The sequence below is a fragment of the Syngnathoides biaculeatus genome, chromosome 6 (genome assembly GCF_019802595.1).
Source record: "Syngnathoides biaculeatus isolate LvHL_M chromosome 6, ASM1980259v1, whole genome shotgun sequence".
In the NCBI taxonomy this organism is placed as follows: Eukaryota; Metazoa; Chordata; class Actinopteri; order Syngnathiformes; family Syngnathidae; genus Syngnathoides; species Syngnathoides biaculeatus.
In genome coordinates, this window is record NC_084645.1 from 1460018 (window position 1) to 1479191 (window position 19174).

At 39.7% G+C, this 19174-nt stretch overlaps 1 protein-coding gene and 1 long non-coding RNA gene across 7 annotated transcripts in view; both read left to right on the forward strand.

Annotated features, from left to right (window-relative positions):
• LOC133502564 (tetraspanin-18B-like) overlaps positions 1-3202 on the forward strand; it is a 47092-nt gene extending 43890 nt beyond the window's left edge. For all 6 annotated transcript variants that reach the window (XM_061823494.1, XM_061823493.1, XM_061823492.1 and 3 more), the window contains 2 exons: positions 569-652; positions 2409-3202. In XM_061823494.1, coding sequence (XP_061679478.1) covers positions 569-652; positions 2409-2462 — 138 coding nt within the window. In that variant the 3' untranslated portion in view covers positions 2463-3202. The remainder of the gene's footprint in view (positions 1-568; positions 653-2408) is intronic.
• An 8295-nt stretch (positions 3203-11497) lies between these two features.
• LOC133502104 (uncharacterized) lies at positions 11498-19050 on the forward strand. The gene is made up of 3 exons (XR_009795347.1): positions 11498-11519; positions 12316-12387; positions 18948-19050. It is a non-coding gene; the product is annotated as an uncharacterized LOC133502104 (long non-coding RNA).
• The last annotated feature ends 124 nt before the right edge of the window (positions 19051-19174 follow it).

A 19174-nucleotide genomic window follows, 5' to 3' on the forward strand; every position in this document is an offset into this window, starting at 1 on the left:
CAAATACTTATTTGCAGCTGTATCACACAAATTGTTAAAAAAAAATCATACATTGCAATTTCTAGGTTTTTCTTTTTAGATTATCTCTCACAGTGGATATGCACCTATGATGAAAATTTCAGACCCCTTCATGATTTCTAAGTGGGAGAACTTGCAATATAGCAGGGTGTTCAAATAATTATTTTCTTCACTGTATGTACACTACACTTTTGATTTATTTTGAGTGGTTCTTATAATGAATAAACGGGTCAGTTTCCATCATTAACTGGCGGAAGGATTGGTCATGTTGACTGTACAAATCCATGTCAAGCTTCAATGCTTGAACATTTGAAGTGTACACAAGCCAACCGTGCTTCCAATTGTGCTGGGCAAGTGTTCCGTTGTACTGTACACCACCAAAAGCTTGGTCACTTGTCACAAAATAGACTTAAGCTGGTGTGTGTTTTCACAATAAAAACTACTCAAAAATTGTGAAATCCACAGTATCATCAGTAAAGCCAGAGCTGCCATTGTCTAGCCAGTTCTGTACATTTATGTTGTATTAATCTGTTATTCATTGTGTCCACAGGGTTGTCATGAGGTGGCCTTCACAACCTATGAATTTTACATCTACATGGCTTTGGCATTGGCTATTTTGGTGCTGATCTTTGAGGTATGGAGATTTTTTTTTTTTTTTTTTTTTTTTTCCTTTTGGGCTAGTATTTCCAGAAAGGTTAAAAGTGGAAAATATGACCGTCATCAAAGCTTTGTGTGCGAAAAGCTCGCCATCTAGTGGTGATCTTTGTACACTAACACATTTGATGAAGCGAACTTGTTTAAGTAGTTACCAACAGTGTTGGCGTAAGGCATCTTGAAAAAAGTAACTGGGTTACTTCACTGATTACTTGACTTCATGAATCAGAAAAAATAGTTGATTTTTAGTTACTTTCAGCAGTTGCCAAGTAGCAGGAGTATCACTTACGCACAGTCCAAAATAAAAGGGTAAACATAATCCTACCCATTACTTTGTCATGGATGCCATGCAAGTTCCAGAATGATCTCATCAACATGAGCCAATAACTTGTAGAAGCCACATTAATTCAGCCAATTTGTGCAGACGTGGTATGCCAAAGCAGTACATTAAAAGTACGTTAACGTAAACAAGCACGACTAGCTATGCTGGGGTTTAGCCTGTTTTTATTGTATGACTATTTAGAATAATTAACAAACAATGCATTGCGATCTAAACAGACAGATAAAACTTCTTAGTGTATTGATAAATAAAAAAAAGTAACTATCTTTGCGCCTTCTCTTCAGAATCAACCATTTCACTCAATTGCTTTCCTCTGGTTGTTGAAAGGGAGAATCCAGTGGTTTGCATGAACAATGTATCCAATAGGTCATGTAATATGTACTCTATTTTGACAATGATGTTGAATCCTCTCTCATTTAATAGTGTTTTGAGAAGATTCTAATCGACAATTACGAATTTTCAGGGGCGCTGCCATTTTCGCGAGTCACATTACCTACGTGCACGGATGTGACGTGTACCATGCCGCAACAAAGGCTCGATTACATGGGACACCATTTTTGCCTAGCGCTGATTTCTCGGATTTATCCTCAACTGATGAAGAAATAGCAGTATTGGTTGATCGGGAAGACGGAGGGATACTTCCATGCAGATTTGAACCTGTGGCTGTAAATAATGCCGCCAGGTCCCCCGTGAGCGAGCTCTGCTGCTCGGCTGTAAATAATGTTGAATATTCAGATGGTTCTTTGGGCGGAATGACGCGGAGTCTGACGAGTGCCCCGCCGAGCGGCGGCGGAGCTCTTCCGGATCAACCGATACTGCTATTTCTTCATCAGATGAGAATAAATCTGACAAATCAGTGCTGGGCATAATGGTGTCAGATGTAATCGAGCATTTGGAACGGCACATAATACATCACATACGCCCACGTAGGTCATGTGACTCGCGAAGATACACTGCCCCTGAAAATCTGTAATTGTCCATAAAAATCTTGTCAAAACAATATTAAATGAGAGGATTTAACATCACATTGTCAAGATAGAGAACATATTACATGACCTATTGCATACATTGTTAATGCAAACCTGGATTTTCCCTTTAAATACTATTGAATTGGTATTTTAATACCATTGAAAAACTGGACTGTTCCCCAAATTAGTACTTGTTGTGAGACAGCGATAACTCATAAATAGCTGTTGCTGTTTTCAGAAGAAGTAACAAGTGTGATTACTTTCCTTGAAAAAGTAATGCAGTACTTTGCTCATGACTCACAATGGTGGTATTTTTGAGTAATTGGAGTACCTGGCATCCCTGGCTGCCAAATCATATTTGTGACAGGTTTGTTTATGAAAGTGTCCACTTGTCCATGTTAAAATGCATCTATTCTTTTCTTCTTCAGCTTTTCGCCATGTTCATCGCTATGTGCCTCTTCAGGGGACTCCTTAAAATGTAGTCTGTCTAGACTTTTTTTTTTCCAAGGAAAAACAGGGAATAAGTGAAAAAAGAAAATCAACGCTTGTTTTGAACTCCATTTTTTTATTTGAATGTTTTGGTTGGGATTTTTTTAAAGGTCCATTCTGAACAGTTGTACTTCACCACTGGACTTTTGAGGTACTGGGTAGCAAAGTAGTACACGTATTGGCATACAACAGACCAAGCCGGGATATCCGAGACAAAGCTGATGTAAAAAAAAAAAAAAAAAAGATTTTGTGTGTTCCGTGGAAAATGTCATTTTTGGACCAGGTCTTGCACAAGACTGGGTTTAAAGTACTGTAGACTGGACATGTGGACCAGATGAACCCTAAGCAGAAGGCACCGCACTGACTTTTGAATGAAGAATATTTATATTAAGTAAATCTGGCTTAACTGTTAAAATGTCTTATGTCCACTTTGGCTACCCTTTCTATTCATGATTGTATATAGTAAGATGATCCTTCCACAATCCCTTCTCCTGGCCACATTTCATTGATGATGTATTATATCATATCTGTAGGTGAGTGTGTACATAGTGGATGCAGTTTTCAAATGTGTATAAGCTATTTTGTGAGCATGTGAGATTTTAGTTCTTTTATGGACCCTCCTGGACTTGAACCGTCAGTGTGATTTAGATTTCTGTTTATATTTACTACTTAACGTGATTTTAGGTGTCAAGGCGTTTGTGTATGCATTTGATCTTTAATAAATGGCATTCTAAATAGCCTACTGTGTCTCTTCATTGTTTTTGATATTCTGCCAACAAATAAGTTGCCCTGCGATTGGTTAGCGAGCAGTCCTTGCCCTAAAAGATTGGCAATTTTGTTCCGATAAAGGAGACTCACTTTGAACTATTTACATTTATCAAGCTTCTGTTTTAAAGACGAGCACTTAACCCAATGACGATTTCACTGAGGTACGCTACACGCATACTTTTCCCCCTACATAAATATCGAACAAGTTTTCATGTTAAAAGCCAAGGATCCCCCCCAACGGCTTGTTTTTCAACAAAACCAGGTTTCATGTTCCATAGTTCCATATTCTTCGTCCGGACTGAAACACTTTAGACCCACGTTTTTTTACATAATTTTTGGACATGTTTTTTGAAAGTCAAGTACCCCTCCAGTGTATTGTATTGAATTAAGCGAGAATCTGTTCAGTGCTTTAAAAATTGATTTCCTAACTTTTTTTGCTGCAAAAAAGGGGGTGGGGCGTTACATAACTGAAAACTCTGAGTTAACCATTTATAAAGGTTGAGTCATTTCCAATTAGGACATCTGCATGCCAAAAATGAAATATCATTTACTAAAAAAAAAATGCCATCTTTGTTGGCATAAATGACTTTTTTTTTTTTTTTAAAGAACACTGACACCATCGCACTGTATTCAAATAAATCTTTGATATCAATGTTGCTTTCAGTGTCTGACATTGATTCAAGATTCAACTATTTCAGCAGTCCCCCCATTCAAGATCATGAAACACCACATATCTTTAGCGTTCCTTCCACTTTGCTATTCCAAATAAACACAATCACCTTCCGGTCATAACTTTTAAGAAAGCATTGAGGTAGAGATGTTCAATACATTAACATAAAGAAAAAGGAATAATTACAATCTATCTAATTATTTTAATTAAGCCTTCATCCAGACGGTTGTGAAAAGTTATCCGAAAGATTTAAAACATTCTAAAGTCAGTGAAGTTTTGGGCTGAGAAGGGTGCTTTTATTACTGGTATGCATTGAAACTTTTTATTTTCAATAATGTTAATATGGAGGCACGGTGAAGTAGCTGGGTACAGTTGGTCTCACAGTTCTGAGACAGGGTTCAAATCTCAGCCCTTCCTGTGTGGAGTTTGCATGTTCTCCCCTTGCCTGCGTGGGTTTTCTCCGGGCACTCCGGTTTCCTAACACATCCCAAAAACATGCAACATTAATTGGAAACTAAATTGCCCCTAGGTGTGACTGTGAGTGCAACTGTTGTTCGTCTCCATGTGCCCTGCGATTGGCTGGCAACCAGTTCAGGGTGTACCCTGCTTCCGACCTGATGATACCTGGGATAGGCTCCAGCACTCCCGCGACCCTAGTGAAGATTAGCGGCTCAGAAAATGGATCCATGGATATATGTATTGGCCCTTGTGTATATGTTTATATGTTCAAATTTGGAGTCTCCTGAAAGCCAAGACCGTGCACTTAGTTTTAGTTAAGATACACAAAGCCCATCATTTGACTTTCATTTAAAAAAAAAAAAAAGGTTTTTTACAAAGAAAAAAAAAAGATACCGATTTTAATGACTGTTACACCTTCACGATGACAACATGACACAAATATTTAGCTGAACACTTGGTGGCAGCATCTACCTTCTTAGTTCAACTTGACGTCAATCTCCTCCAGTTCAAAGTACAGTGCAGCACTCCATACTGCAGCTTGGAAGCGTCAGCTTGTTCTGCGGTTTCAGAAGGTTTGTTGTTGATTTTGTTGTTGTTTTTGCTTGGTACTTTTCCAGTTAAGCAGGTCCTTCCAAAAATGGAGGTCAATTCAGGGACCACTATATTATTTAAAAAAAAGAATAACAATCATGATAATCAAGAAATTAAAAAAATAAATTTGTTTTAAAGAAAAACGGGTCATTAGCCACCATATGATGTGTACCTGCTGTTAACATTAGCGAGACCTTTTATGAGATATTTTAAATTTTTTATCTCATCGTAGGCTATATGGTTTTGTCACAACCCTGTTTCATCCTACTCAAGCACATGAAATACATATTTAAAAATATGTATGTAAATCATGTGTAATTAAATTTAAAATATATTTAATTAATGACTTTGATTTTAGTAGTAATCTAATTATAGTGAATGTACGAGCGTCATGTTCCTTGCATTTGACTCACTTTGAGAGACAACTGAAAAGCATACTTGCGACTATTTAAAATAACTGACATCTGCGGAAAAAAAAAAAAAAAAAACTGTTCCAAAATTTACAATGTACACTTAGTTAAAAATGGTGCCAAAATATATCATCAAGCAGGAGGGACAAGACAGCGTCTTCAGCGTTAGAAGCGAAACTTTAACAGCTGCTTCGTGTTACCGCTGGTTAAATGAATGTGTTCTTCAGTAAAAATGTTCCCATCCTAATACAGTGACAGTATTAACAATCCAGGCTACATTTTACAAGTGAAAGTGGACACGGTGCCTGACTGCTTAGCACATCTGGCTCACAGCTCTGAGGACCCGGGTAGAAATCCAGCCTCGCCTTGTGTGGAGTTTGCATGTTCTCGTCGTGCCTGCGTGGGTTTACTCTGACATCCCAAAAAACATACATGGGAGATTAAGTGAAGACCCTAAATTGTGCGTGGGTGTGACTGGGAATGGTCGTTTTTCTGTGTGTGTCCTGCGATTGGCTGGCGACCAGTTCAGGGTGTACCTCGCCTCTCGCCCCGAGTTAGCTGGAATAGGTTCCAGCTTGGCCGCAACCCGAGTGAGGAAGAGTGATACAAGAAATGGATGGATGAATGAATGTACTTACTAGACAAGATAATACAGTTGATCAATTGATTCTTCTTTATGTATATATTTTATGGTCATGATGCCATATGGCACCATGCTGCCATTTGCAGGTCAGTCTTGGTACTTTGACTGGTTTGGGGAGGAGACCCGTAATGGATCTTTCCGACCTGTCAATCAGTCGTATAATAAAAGCCAATCAGATAGCCGCATTGTCTTAACCCCTGACTTGACAAGGCCCTCTTGTCGTCATGTCCCACAAGCAATGCTGGTTATCGGTCACATGCGCTTGGAAAAGTTAATGTTATGAAGAAAATGGTCCTCAGATGCACTTGGGGAACGTGCAATTCTGATGAAAGATATCCTGCTAGGTTACAAGGGGGCCGGTTGATTCATTTTCCAAATCTTAAAACACAGTTGCCGATGTGTCTACGATGGGTTAAGGCTTGCGGAAGAGCGCACGTACGACTAAATGTGGACAATATCAACAAACACAAGGCTGTATGTTCGAAGGTAAGTGAGGGAGAAGTATATTGTCTGAGTTTGATTGAATTATTATCAGTGCTCTATACAGCGCAGTAGAACAACTTTCACTTTGTTAGCGTATCACTGACCTGCTGAATGAAGTGTGTAATGTTTTATGCCGAAGAGTCAGGTTAGGGATACGTAAATGTGCCATGTCATGCAAGAGAAATGTCTATTTGCCTATTTGTATCACATCAGACTTTTAAGACAGGGCACTGGGTTCCATAACGAGCCAAGTCAAATGAATGCACCCACTCACTTATAAAGACTACAATGATATTACTCGTGATCTTTCCAAGTAAAAAGTACTCACCCTGCTTTACATGTGCAGTATGATTCCACTATTTTATCCTGTTGGATTTCAAGTATGAAGTTTGTGAGGCGTCAAACGTTTTTGCATCGATCGCCAACGTTTCGCTGCAACTCTGACATTGCGCAATGTCCGTCCAAAATCTTAATTCCGTATACATATCCTTGCGTGAAATAGTTGAGATCTCTCTGTAAAACTCTCTTGGACAAATCTGACGCATTTGGCAAAAAACATACCCCAATATTATCTGGAATACGCGATAGAGAATCCAGTTCAAACCTGTTATGTTCAGTCGCCATTTTGGAAAAATTGTGGGGCATGGCAACTGTAGCTAAGGGGGGCAGAACTGAAGATCGCCAGTTGGAATGGTCCATTGTGGTGGACACGTTGTGCTGTTGTGTTGGTCATCTGAAATATAGCGCATGCACACACACACACACACACACACACACACACATACACACGCAAACACAGACTCAAGAGCAGTTGGGACACTATATTTTTTCTTCACCTGTGGGATCTTCCACCTTTTAAAAAAAAATAATTAAGGTGCCAAAAGTGCCATATTTGACCAAACCAACTTTTTTTTATATTTGTGATGTAGTACTGGTTTATGTTGCCTCCATAAACACATGAAATATAAATGGAAATTGTCCTCACATTCCTGCATGCCAGATGTTTTTCTCCCGAGAGGCTTGGAATAAGGTCATGATGTGAATTTTTCGAGCTTATCTATGTCACCGGCAAAGATCTCCGCCTTCCATTTCCTCTTCCAAGCGCGCGCACACACGTGTGCTCACGCAAGTAGTGACGGGTGCGCTTCTCCACAGAGGCAACCAATCAGAGGAAAGGGGAGGGTCTCAGCCGAATACAGACACAAAACTGGGTCAAACAGAAGTAGCTGTCAGAGGGGGGCTTTTCTGGACATTTGTATGACAAAACCAAGGAATATTTTGAAATGAAATTGACTCTTTAATACCAAGTCACTCTTAGCAAGTTTCTATATTTCTATCAAATTTGTAGTGTAGTTACAAGTCGTACACGCTGCTGCATTTAATTAAGGATTCGACTGCGGGCCGCAGCCTCAATAGCAAAATCCAGAATTAAAAAAAAAATAAAAATGGGTGGATTGTGTCAGGATGGGGATCTGAAGAAAAAACAAAACAAAAAACAAGTGACTCATTGTGGTGACCCCTAATGGAACAAGTCAAAAGTTGTATTTTGTTTTTTTCTTTGTTTTTTGTTTTTTGGGGGGGGCGTGTGTGTATCTATTTTCCCATGCTTCAGACGAGGTGTCATTTCTCCGCAGGAGCAACTGTACAAACTAGTGATTTTATGTATTATATTGTTTTAAGCAGCAGTATTTAAACAGTTCCTCTGGCTATTTAAGGAACCTTTTTTAAAAGCCCTTAAAATAATGTTTGCCTTTTTTTTTAACCCACAAAGGACTTATGCCGACTTCTTCACCTCTTTACTCCAGCAAAGTCCGGTGGCACCACATCTCTTTTTTTTCCTCATAAAAATTCCTAGCAGAAGGAAAAATGAAAAAAGTGCAGAGGAGGTGCAGTTTGTTTTAGCCCCCCTGGTTTGGAAAGGAAACTTTCATTGCTTGACGATTTACAACTAAATGGACTCCCACGAGAACTAGAACAAGTCCTGTTTCCTGAATGTATTGAACATAAAAATGACCTTTCTTCTTTGCGTTGTGTTTATCTTGTGCAAAAGGTGTTGGCCATCCAGGAGGAGCCCCTGCGGCCCACTCGGTTCCGATCTGCTTTGGTTGGTGGCGAGGTTGTTAGAAGCCGATGTGAAAATGGAAGTTCTGTTCTATGAAGCATGCAGCGAACAAAGTGGGCGACTGAGTACTGTGTGTCTCCATCGGGGGGCAAAGAAGAGCCAGTGGGTCACACACGCCCCACTTTTGTTCTTTCACTGAGCAGTTACATCACAGGTGTCAAAGTCGAGGCCCGGGGGCCAGATGAGGCCCGCAACATGATTTTATGTGGCCCGCAAAGACAAATCATGTGTGTCAACGTCTATGATTATTGTTGGGATTTTTGTGTTACTAAACATCACAATACTCGGAGAGCCCATTACCCTCGATTTGTCGTGTCATTATCCAAGCCGCTTATCCTCTCAAGGGTTGTGGAAAAGCTGGAGCCTTTCCCAGCTAGCTTTGGGCGAAAGGCAGACTCTACCCCGAACTGGTCGCCAGTCAGGGCAGATATCAACCCCATCACTGAGCGGGAATAATGTACCACTACACCATCAGTGACCGTTACTCTTGATTTCTGATTCTAAAACTCGTTAATAAATTTCATGTGTAAAAAGGCGATTAAAGATTTGTATGATTTCAGTTGTAACGGCCCACTGGGGGAAAGCGTAACCACAAAGTTCCGAGACAAAAAGTTTGATACCCCCTAATTTACATTATCAAGAGCACTGTAATATTTGTGCTCTTCGATTTTCTTAAAAGTGGTTAATAAAAATGCATTTTTTCATTTTTATTTAGTTTTCATTCTGCCACCTTTTGAAAATTTTGCTTTTTTGTATACCCATTTGAAAGTTTTCAATGTTAAATTTGACCCTTGATTTAGTCTCGACGCTTCCTTAAGCCTCCGAAAACTGCCACGGCTGAGCCTCCACGGGGTTGCTGTCATGACGCACAATGTGGTGCCCGTGAGTCGGCATGAAACAGGAAGTGAGCCGGGAAGGCCAGGAAATGAGTCTGTTGGGATGAGACATTTCTCAGGCCAAGCATTTTTGGATTCAGCTGACAACAAATAAATGCTCCCATGTGTGAAGGCTGCGTAGCGCTGCACGGTTACAAAGAAGTCATGTTTAGTGTGCAGTTGCCCTCCAAACGGCAGCCGTCGGAAGAGGTTCTTCGTTCGTCCCCTCTTCGTTTTCTTCTCGTCCAATGTTTCCACGGTTTCGATGTCATAAAAGATTCCTCGCAGCCGGGGGCTAATGCATCATTTCAGCTACACGTCTCAATTTTCTCCCACTGTGGCCCTCGCGGCTGATTTTTCATTTTGCCTGTCAATCAGCGTGCAGATCGTGCGCACCGGCGCAGTCTGCGAAAGGTCGTCTGTTTGTATATTTTTGACCTTTGAGCTCTGCGGCAGGCGAGCTTCTTGAGGAAATGCGCCGAACACGGCAAGACATAAGTGAACAATAAATCATGGTGATTCTCCACCACCCCCGTATTCACAAGCTTGATAATTGAAAGCATGCCGCCCCGAAGAGAGACAACACACGGGTCGGAAGTGAAGAGAGGAAAGTGGAACACATCCTGATAATCACTTGATTGGTGTTAAGAGGGAATCAGCAGTGAGTCTGCTGATTATGGTTTGTCAACTCTTAAATTTTAAAGGGCTTCCACGCAGGCAGGAATCAAACATGAGAGAATACCGGCAGGCAGTCCCGGCATATGTCAGCGTTCCTATTAGCGAGTTCAAGAAATGCCTTTCTCGTGATTGAGATAACATATGCATACATATTTTAATATGCCTGTTTACATGTCATATATGTAAACTCAACCAAGTTCAAAATGTGAAAATGTGAATACAATAATACACGTGGGCTCAATTACGTACCCTGTTTTGGCGGATAGAATGGAATGAAAGCCTGGATCAATCAGTGGTTAGATGCTTTGGTGAGGCACTATTCTCCATTTCCTACCCGATTCCGTATTGTTGTAAATACCGCAGCCCATTGTTGCCGACAGACGATTGTTCATCTTGCCCGTCCCCAAAGGTCCACATTGCAGTTGTTCTGACAAAGTCAAAAAGCAACAAGAAGTACTATGCACACAAAAAAAATCACCAAACCATCCATCCATCCATTTTCTCAACAGCTTACCCTCACTTGGGTTGCAAGAGCCTAACACACTGGACTTGCTGGTGAGAGGCGGCAGACAATTCCAGGAATCATAAGGAAAAACAAGCATTCACACAATTTAGGGGCCTTGGAATGTGCCTTGAAACCAGAGCACCCAGACAAAACCCACACAAGCACTGGGAGAACACGCAACTCCACACTGTATGGCTAGAGCCCAGATTTCAACGCCCAACCTCAGAAGTGAAAGGCACACGTGCTAATCGCTCGGCCACTGTTCTACCATAGTCCTACAATCCTTCCATCCATGCATCCATTCATCCATTTTCTGAGCCACTTATCCTCAACAGGGTCACGGGACTGCTGGAGCCAATCCCAGTTGTCAACGGGTAGGAGGAAGGGTACACCCTGAACTACTTGCCAGCCAATCACAGGGCACATGGATACAGACAACAGTTGCACTTACAATCACACCTAAGGACAATTTAGAGTCTCCAATCAATGCATGTTTTTGGGATGTGGGAGGAAACCAGCGTGTCCGTAGAAAACCTGTGCAGGCACCGGGAGAACACGCAAACTCAACACAGGGATTTGAACCCAGTCCTCAGGACTTCAAGGCCAACGCAGTTTCTACCAAATATCCAAAAATTGATGGCAATTACGGACGTATTTATGCTACCAAAAAAAAAATATTTTGGTGTGAATTATTATTTTTTGTATATATGCCACTTGATTATGCAAACTGTAGTTGTGCAGGGGCAACACTGGGTGGCAGCACTGATCGAGACGCCACCAGGAGGGGAAAAGGGGGAAGCGGAAACTAACCTGGCTCCTAACCAAGACACCGGTGATTGACAGAAGGTGTGCTTTCATGTGGTTTTCTGACTTTTTTTTTCTTCTTCAAAGGTTAGTGTTTTATTTAGTTAGCACGAAAAGAGTGAGCATGGGAAAAGAGGTCCGAATGACGTGAGGTGGGTGTGAGACGAATGTGCGGAACGTAAGGTAGCGAGAGAAGGAGTGAGACTTAGAGACCGCAGAAAAAAAATGGCGTCCGTGGCTCGTATGATTGTTTTTCCTCTCTTTTGACCGTTTTTTGTTGTGTTTTTTGTTTTTGTTATTGCTCCTGGGCATTGAATGGATTTATATTTCCGAACATTAAAGTCTTACGTTAGTGTGTGTGGTGTGTGTGTGTGTGTGTGTGTGTGTGTGTGTGTGGTGTGTGTGTGTGTGTGTGTGTGTGTGTGTGTGTGTGTGTGTGTGTGTGTGTGTGTGTGTGTGTGTACACGTGTACAATGGTCGTCAGGTGTAACTAAAAAAAAAATCAGTCATTTATTGTAGGTCATGTTGTGGTACTTTATTACTCAAATATTTATTAAAATAAATAGAATGTGGGTTACAGTGAGTAGTGTCATTAACATGAGGCAAAAATCCATTTGATGAGGTTAATATTTTGTTTGTGCTTTTGGTGAAATGGGTAATGTAAATGAAGGGGGAAAAAAAAACCATTTGTGTTTGGTTTCAACCTGTAATGTGTCATTGAATGTGGGAAATTATACTGTATTTTGACAGAAAAGAAATAACATAAAATACACAATTACATAATGGAAAATAAAGATAACTGAGACACTGGTGATTGACTTTTTTTTTTCTTTTAAAGGCCATTACTACTAAATAAAAAATAATCTGTATGCAGAGCTCAGCGGGATTCCGCTACATAGTTGACATGAAGGTAAGGATTGGAAGAGAAATGAAGCTGCAATGGCTTTACCATGTAGAAAAGGTAATCCCTCATTGACAAATAAATGCTATATTTTAGTGAAACCTTTTGAATGAAAGGTGTAAACTGATCACTCACGTGAATTATAAAGGTAAACTCGTAGAAATGCTGATCTTGACCTAACACCATTGGCCCCAGTGCAGTCTGCCCCAAGGACTAAAAAAAATAAAACGTTCACAAGTGAAGTGCATGTATTTTGCTGTTGTTGTTGCTTTCCATTTTTAAATAACACTTGCATTGATGTGAATTTGGCATTGGCAATGTTTAAACAAATTAATAAACCAGATCACTGCTTCCTTGAGGTACAAGTTGAATTTGTTCCATAATCATGCATGTATTGCAAAAAACTCCAATTAAAATTCCATTCATCCATCCATTTTCCAAGCCGATTATCCTCACAAGGATTGCCGGAGTGCTTGAGCCTATCGCAGCTAACTACGGGCCGAAGGTGAACATCCATTTGTGAAATGAATGTGAATGCCATGAATCTGTTCCAGCCTCTCCAATTGAATTAAAAAAAATACATAGATAATGTAAAGGTGGACGACTGACTAGTACAACTTCCTTGCAGTTCTGAGGACGGGGGTTTCAATCCTGGCCCTGCGTGTGTGGAATTTGCACGTTTTCCCCGTACCTGTGTGGGTTTTCTCTGGGTGCTCTGCTTTCCTCCCACATCCCATAAACATGGATGCATGGTGCATTGAAAACTCTAAATTCACCTTGGGTGTAAATTGAAAAGCCTAAATTGCATGTAGGTGTGAAAGGTTGATTGTGCCCTGCAATTGGCTGGCGACCGATCCAGGTTGTACCCCGCCTCCTAAGATAGCTGGGATCGGCTCTATCACGCCCCTATCCCTCGTGAGGATAAGTAGTTCAGATAATGAATGATTGATAAAGCAAGCAAACAGAATGTAAAGGATGAACCAGTTGGTGCATCATGATCGAATGCTTTAAATGGCAGAATAATTGCATCATAGACACAAATGAATCCACTATACGCAAAACATCTCATGCCCAAGGCCAAAAAACAGGTTAGCCGACTTCTTGTGTATGTTGATGATAATCATAACTATAGGTTGATGGGGTGATGATTTGAAGCCCACCTTGCTAAGATATTGTTTTCATCGTCTGGTGTCATCAGACAAAAGTTAAATGTGAGATATCATATTCAGTTCAGTATGTAAACAAGACTGAAGCCAAAACATTGGATATTGTTACATTTGAAGCCCTTGTGTGGGAAAAAAAATAAAAATAAAAAATTACATGCGCTAAAGGATTTCACTGTTTACCCATCCTAGAAGGAAGTGCTTTGACCGGTTATGCCAAATGCAGAAATTGGTTGTGCGTATACTCTATCCCATAATAGAGTTACCCCTACACATAGTGGCTGTAAAATCCAATCTTTTGTCATTCTTTTAAAAGGTAAATATATTTCCTTGAGAACTTTGTATACATGTGTTGCTCCACTATTTGTTCAAATAGCCATTGTTTCAAAGATGTGTTACCGTCAATGAGGGTTAACAATTATGTCTGATCATTATGCAAGAAGGGGAAGAAAAGGTTGTTTTAATTACACAGGTCATGTGTTTCTATGTTTTATGTTTAGCTTGACAGTAAACTTACCTTGGAGTGGCATTCAACTGCTTGAAACCTCTTTAAAAATAAACTCTAACTTCAAATCATGAAGGGATGTTCCTCTACCTTGTTGAATATGATTGGATTCCTCTCTACCTGACTGAGATTAATGTGCTAAAAAAAAATGGATCACTGTTGAAATAACTTTTTAGTTTACTGATGTTAATTTCTTGAAAATATTTATGTATTAAATTATAGGAGTATTCATATATGAAATATTTTTGGTAAATATTCTGAGATCACATCCAAGAATTGGTCAGACCGAATGGTTTGTATAACAGCTACTTTCTACACATGAAGCTTCAGCAAGTTCTAAGATATGTATTTATTTTTGTACATGCAAATGTGCATTATGCGACGATGTTCATCTCTTCCAGAAAAAAGCCACTGAAATGTTTTGCTCATGCAGAACCATCCTGTCTCTCCTCCGCACTGTGCTCAGCTTTGCCAAAGGTTGCTAAACAGATGTTACTTCTTTTAGAGCAGTGCTAGGATATATTCATCTTGGCCAAAATATAAGCTGTTGGCGGACATTTTCAGCTTGTAATGAAGGAGATTTTTACCAAGCGCCCACTGTGATGTATGTTGCGTTTCTTCGTCTTCGGCCGCCTGCTCCTCCAAAAGGCAATCCTAAGGCTCTGCGCGCTGAAAAATAGCCGCAGCAGGACGCTGATGCATCTTTTATGTCCCTTAAAACACCATGAGTATATTGAAACTTCAACTAGACATTCTTGGATTTATAGCAAAATGTTACTTGATGTAGTAAGAGAGAAGTGGACTTTGGTTTCACAGTAACAACGTCGGTTCATGTAAATTAACGTCTGCTTTTTTTTTTTTTTTTTTTTTACTGCTTAGTGCTACACTGTTTATGGGGAGTCTTTTCATTGGTCTATACAGGAAGTGGAGAAATGAAATTTAACGTGCTAGGGTGTGTTTTCAAACTAAGGAATTGTTTAAAGTAAGCGAAAGCGTCGGCTCCAATGCTTTATTTTAGCCCTGATTTACAACCCTGATCTTGCTAACGATGGCTTTTAATGAGCAGCTCAAGTTTCCATTTGTTTATGGAGCAGCCTGACTGACAAGTCCATCGATGGAGGAATAGGATCTGTGCCCTCTTTGCCATATCAGCAGAACCCTAATGTAGTGGACGGAACTTTGAAGTGGCCTAATGGTCCGCGTGGTCCTTTAACCACGCGGACCCCTAATAAGGATGTCAGTGGAGCCCGGCTGAGGCCGTGTGACCCATTAGCTTTAATGAGAGCTGTCCAAGGCACAGCGGGCCGCTCTTCTTGCACTCTGCGGCTGTTTATTTATGTCACCTACCTGCAATTTAGAGTAGTCGGCCTTTTGAGTCACGTACCCTTCCACGGTTTGTGATTTTACTTCCTCTGGTGCCAGCTAACTCAGTCTTGCTAGTTGGATGTCAAACTGGGGTCACGGTAATGCAAATAATACAAACAATCGTGAAATTAAATCCTTCATTCCTGCCTTTGAAAATATGCCAGTATTCTGGACTTGCAACTAAATAAAATTAGGCGAAGAAAAATATTTGCTATAAATATTAGTTTTTATTTTTCTGAGCAACATCAACATGATTGCATGAAAGTAATTTGCATCTTTCCAAAATACTTTTTCCTCAGCATCGTTTGACCCTTTCTCTTCATCAAAATGTTGACAAAGAGGTGTGGTCCTCTTATATATATATATATATATATATATATAAATACTTTTCTCATGCTCACTATGCAAAACCCACTATGGAGGTAATCAAAAATGGCAGTTTGCAATATGCCAAAACCATAGCAGGAATGTTGCAAAAAAAATTCTTTTTGCAATTAAATTCCTCATTTAGCCCTGATTATAAAGCACTTAATGTGTCGGACTTCATAACACATATCAGTAATTAGATAAAACAGCTTTTCAGAATTTGTTTTCAGTTCAAATGAAAATTCTGTCTGCAGGTTCTACTTAAATAAAATTAACGTGTACTAAATCTGAAAAAGGGTAATCAATTACAAGTTATAACTGCGTAAATGTATTTTGGAAACATTCACCATAGTGATGCTTCACATCAGACTGTCTTATTATATTCAATCAACACCACATTGGATTGATTGCAGACATATTTGTTTTTTTAGGACTTAGTTTCTGGAGAACCTGTGCACTAAATCATATTTTGCATGTTGTGCCCATGTTGAAATATCAATCTTTTTTTTTAATCATCAGTAGGTCTGTTCTTATAACTTCAAACATTTTTAGTGTATATAACAAAAATATGTACTGTACTTATGTTGATTGGATATTATGAGACAAATAGGTGGTGTATGTTGTATGTTAAAGAAGAAACTTCATCAGCTGTTTCAAATTTTATTACATCACTTCAATCCATCAAATGTAAAACAAGTTAGCTCTGTACAAAAAAAAAAAAAAGATATCCAGCACCTTGAGCAAATGTCACGGTACTAAATATGGATGGCTTAAAGCAACATTTTTGTAACACGGAACAAGACAGGTCTGTCCCAGTGGACGTTTAAACATACAATTCTCAAAATTGTAAGTGCAATAACTTATTGCAATGGCACATTATATAAAGTCACTGCCATAAGTAGAAATATTTGGTTATTATACAAAAAGCAGCTTGAAGCCATTAGAAAATTAGAAAGCGATTGAACAGTTAAAAGCCTAGAGCAACATTTTCTTTAGAAATAATGCTGAACACAAATGTATTATTTGGCAATATCACTGCAATACTTCATTGGTTTGGCTGTTGGAGGTCCAATATTCGACACATAGTTAAAACAAATATACAAGCAACAGAACAATATTATACATATTGTTCACATTCACACAAAATGACTTTTCAGTAGTATCATCATGGAAAGAGCTGCAGTTTAATGCACGGGCAGGCGGACCAAGGAGACGATCTCGCAGTCGCTCCGAAGGAGGAATTCAATGAAATGGTCCCTACAAGTTCCACGTCCTGTTTTGGTTTTAATTTAAAAAAACGGAAAGTTCTGTGTTGCGCTCATAATCACTCAAGTATTTGATTGGGGTCTTTGCTCAGTGGTAATAGCCTTCTGATAAATCAAATACTGTACATATTTAAGCAATCAGAATAAAACATCCCGATAAGTCCAATGCAATCCCCGTATCAAGAAGTGCTCGATTGAAGTAAATGTGATGTCATGACAGGATTTCATTCAAATCACAAAATGTATTTATTAAATTGTTGGGGGTACTTCTTAAAGAAAAACTAGACAATACTATTGGTTTGACAAGTGTATTTTTTGCGTGCGTGACCATCTGATTTGGAATACCCTGCCCTCCATCCAGTATTAGGCTGCGAGACTGATAGTCTGTGGGTGTCACAGCAAGATCCGCCAAAAAGACTAATGCAATCTGCGTTTCGTGTCAGCTTCCAGCCAAGCTCCGGTGATACAATTATTTCAAGGGGGGTAACACACGAGGACACCCCTGCAATGTATACTCTCCTCCACTAATGCGTGCTACATTACCTAAACATGACAAAATCCTCCCACTTGGCAATTAAGGCCACTGATTCAGCCTGCAGTTTCTGGCTAGTGTCAGATTCTCTGAATCAGGAGTCATTTCTGTTGAGCCCACGTTGAACCATAACCTGGTCATGACTACATTCGGAGCGGGTTTACAGTCTGTCCTTCCCATGTAGGCCGTGATACACCTTGGTGTTTGCGGGACAGAAAGGCTCACTTTGATGCTAATTAAGTGTGTCTGGTTGCTGGAAGTTGGCATGACTAGTTGGTGTTGAAGGCTGCCGCTGTGCCTTGTCTGCCACTGGAGACTCTAAGTTTCCTGTAACTTGAAGCCAGGCCCGACAGGGGAACCTGTGGAGTTTGCTCTGCGGGAGGAAACGACATGTTGGCTCAAAATTACTGCCGAACTGCTGTCCTCCCACACAAAATTTTGTCGGGTTATTTCTGTTCACGCTCAATTAGATCAACCTATTGCATCCGACCTGTGTGTTCGCTTGTAAGAACACATTTACGAATTCTAATAAAATAAATACGGCAAAAATTATTATCATTCATTATTGGTGAATGATTATAACTTTGACTGAATTGACAGTGTGTGGTTAATGTGACACAATTTACATTCAGTTCATGGCAACTTAAAGGACAAAGATCCTCAAATCAACTCGAATCAGGCCTCTTTTCCATGAGTGGATAAAAATCTGATATAAATCGGAATATCTGACAATGCTACTGCAGTGTAAATTGGCAAATTGGATATACAGTACCCTGTCAATGTGAGCATAACATCAAAATACACACACAATACACGGTCAGTCAAAAAAACAAGAGCAGACCATTAAATATGGCTTAAACATGGGACATAGGTACAAAGACCATTAAATAAGTTTGGGAAGAAAATCATTGCAGAGTGTGCCCAGTTGATAATTGCAGCTTTGTTTTAAATCAAAGAGTATGTCACGTTAAATGATTTGTTATTGTACACTACCTCGTTGTTGTATCCTTAATGTTTTCAATGAAAGTTAAAAGAGAGAGATGTTCAGATATAGTGCACTGGAAAATCCAAAACATGTAATCTATGGTCCAAAAAATTCAAGGCACTAACTCTGAATTGGTCACTTTGACCTGCAGTGCAAATCCAGGCTCCAGTCTAATTTAATTCCTGGAGTAGCCCTGATTATAATTATTGAAAAAATATCATTTGATTTAAAATGATTTTACTGGATGAGGGACAAGTCTAAAGTGTTTTTTTATCGACTGGCAGAGATCTGAAAATAAACTATACCTGTACACTCAAATGTAAAACAGATCTTTTTGAGGCTGCATTTTTACTGTATTTTTTTTTTTTTTTTTTTTTTATAATTTTAGGGAACAGTATTTCTATGTCAAAGTCACCATGTATTTCCCCAGGACCTGAGACATGGAGGAATCCAAAATGTTTGGGTGTGATTTTTGCCTCTCTACTTTTGAACTTCAGTTTCTGCTGATTGTCACGGGCACAGTTGTTATCTCCACTCTCGGCCGCTGCAAAGGGTCTCTGCTATCTCTCCAGTCTCTCCGTGTTCATTTGAACTGGGTTATCATCAGTGCTCTCC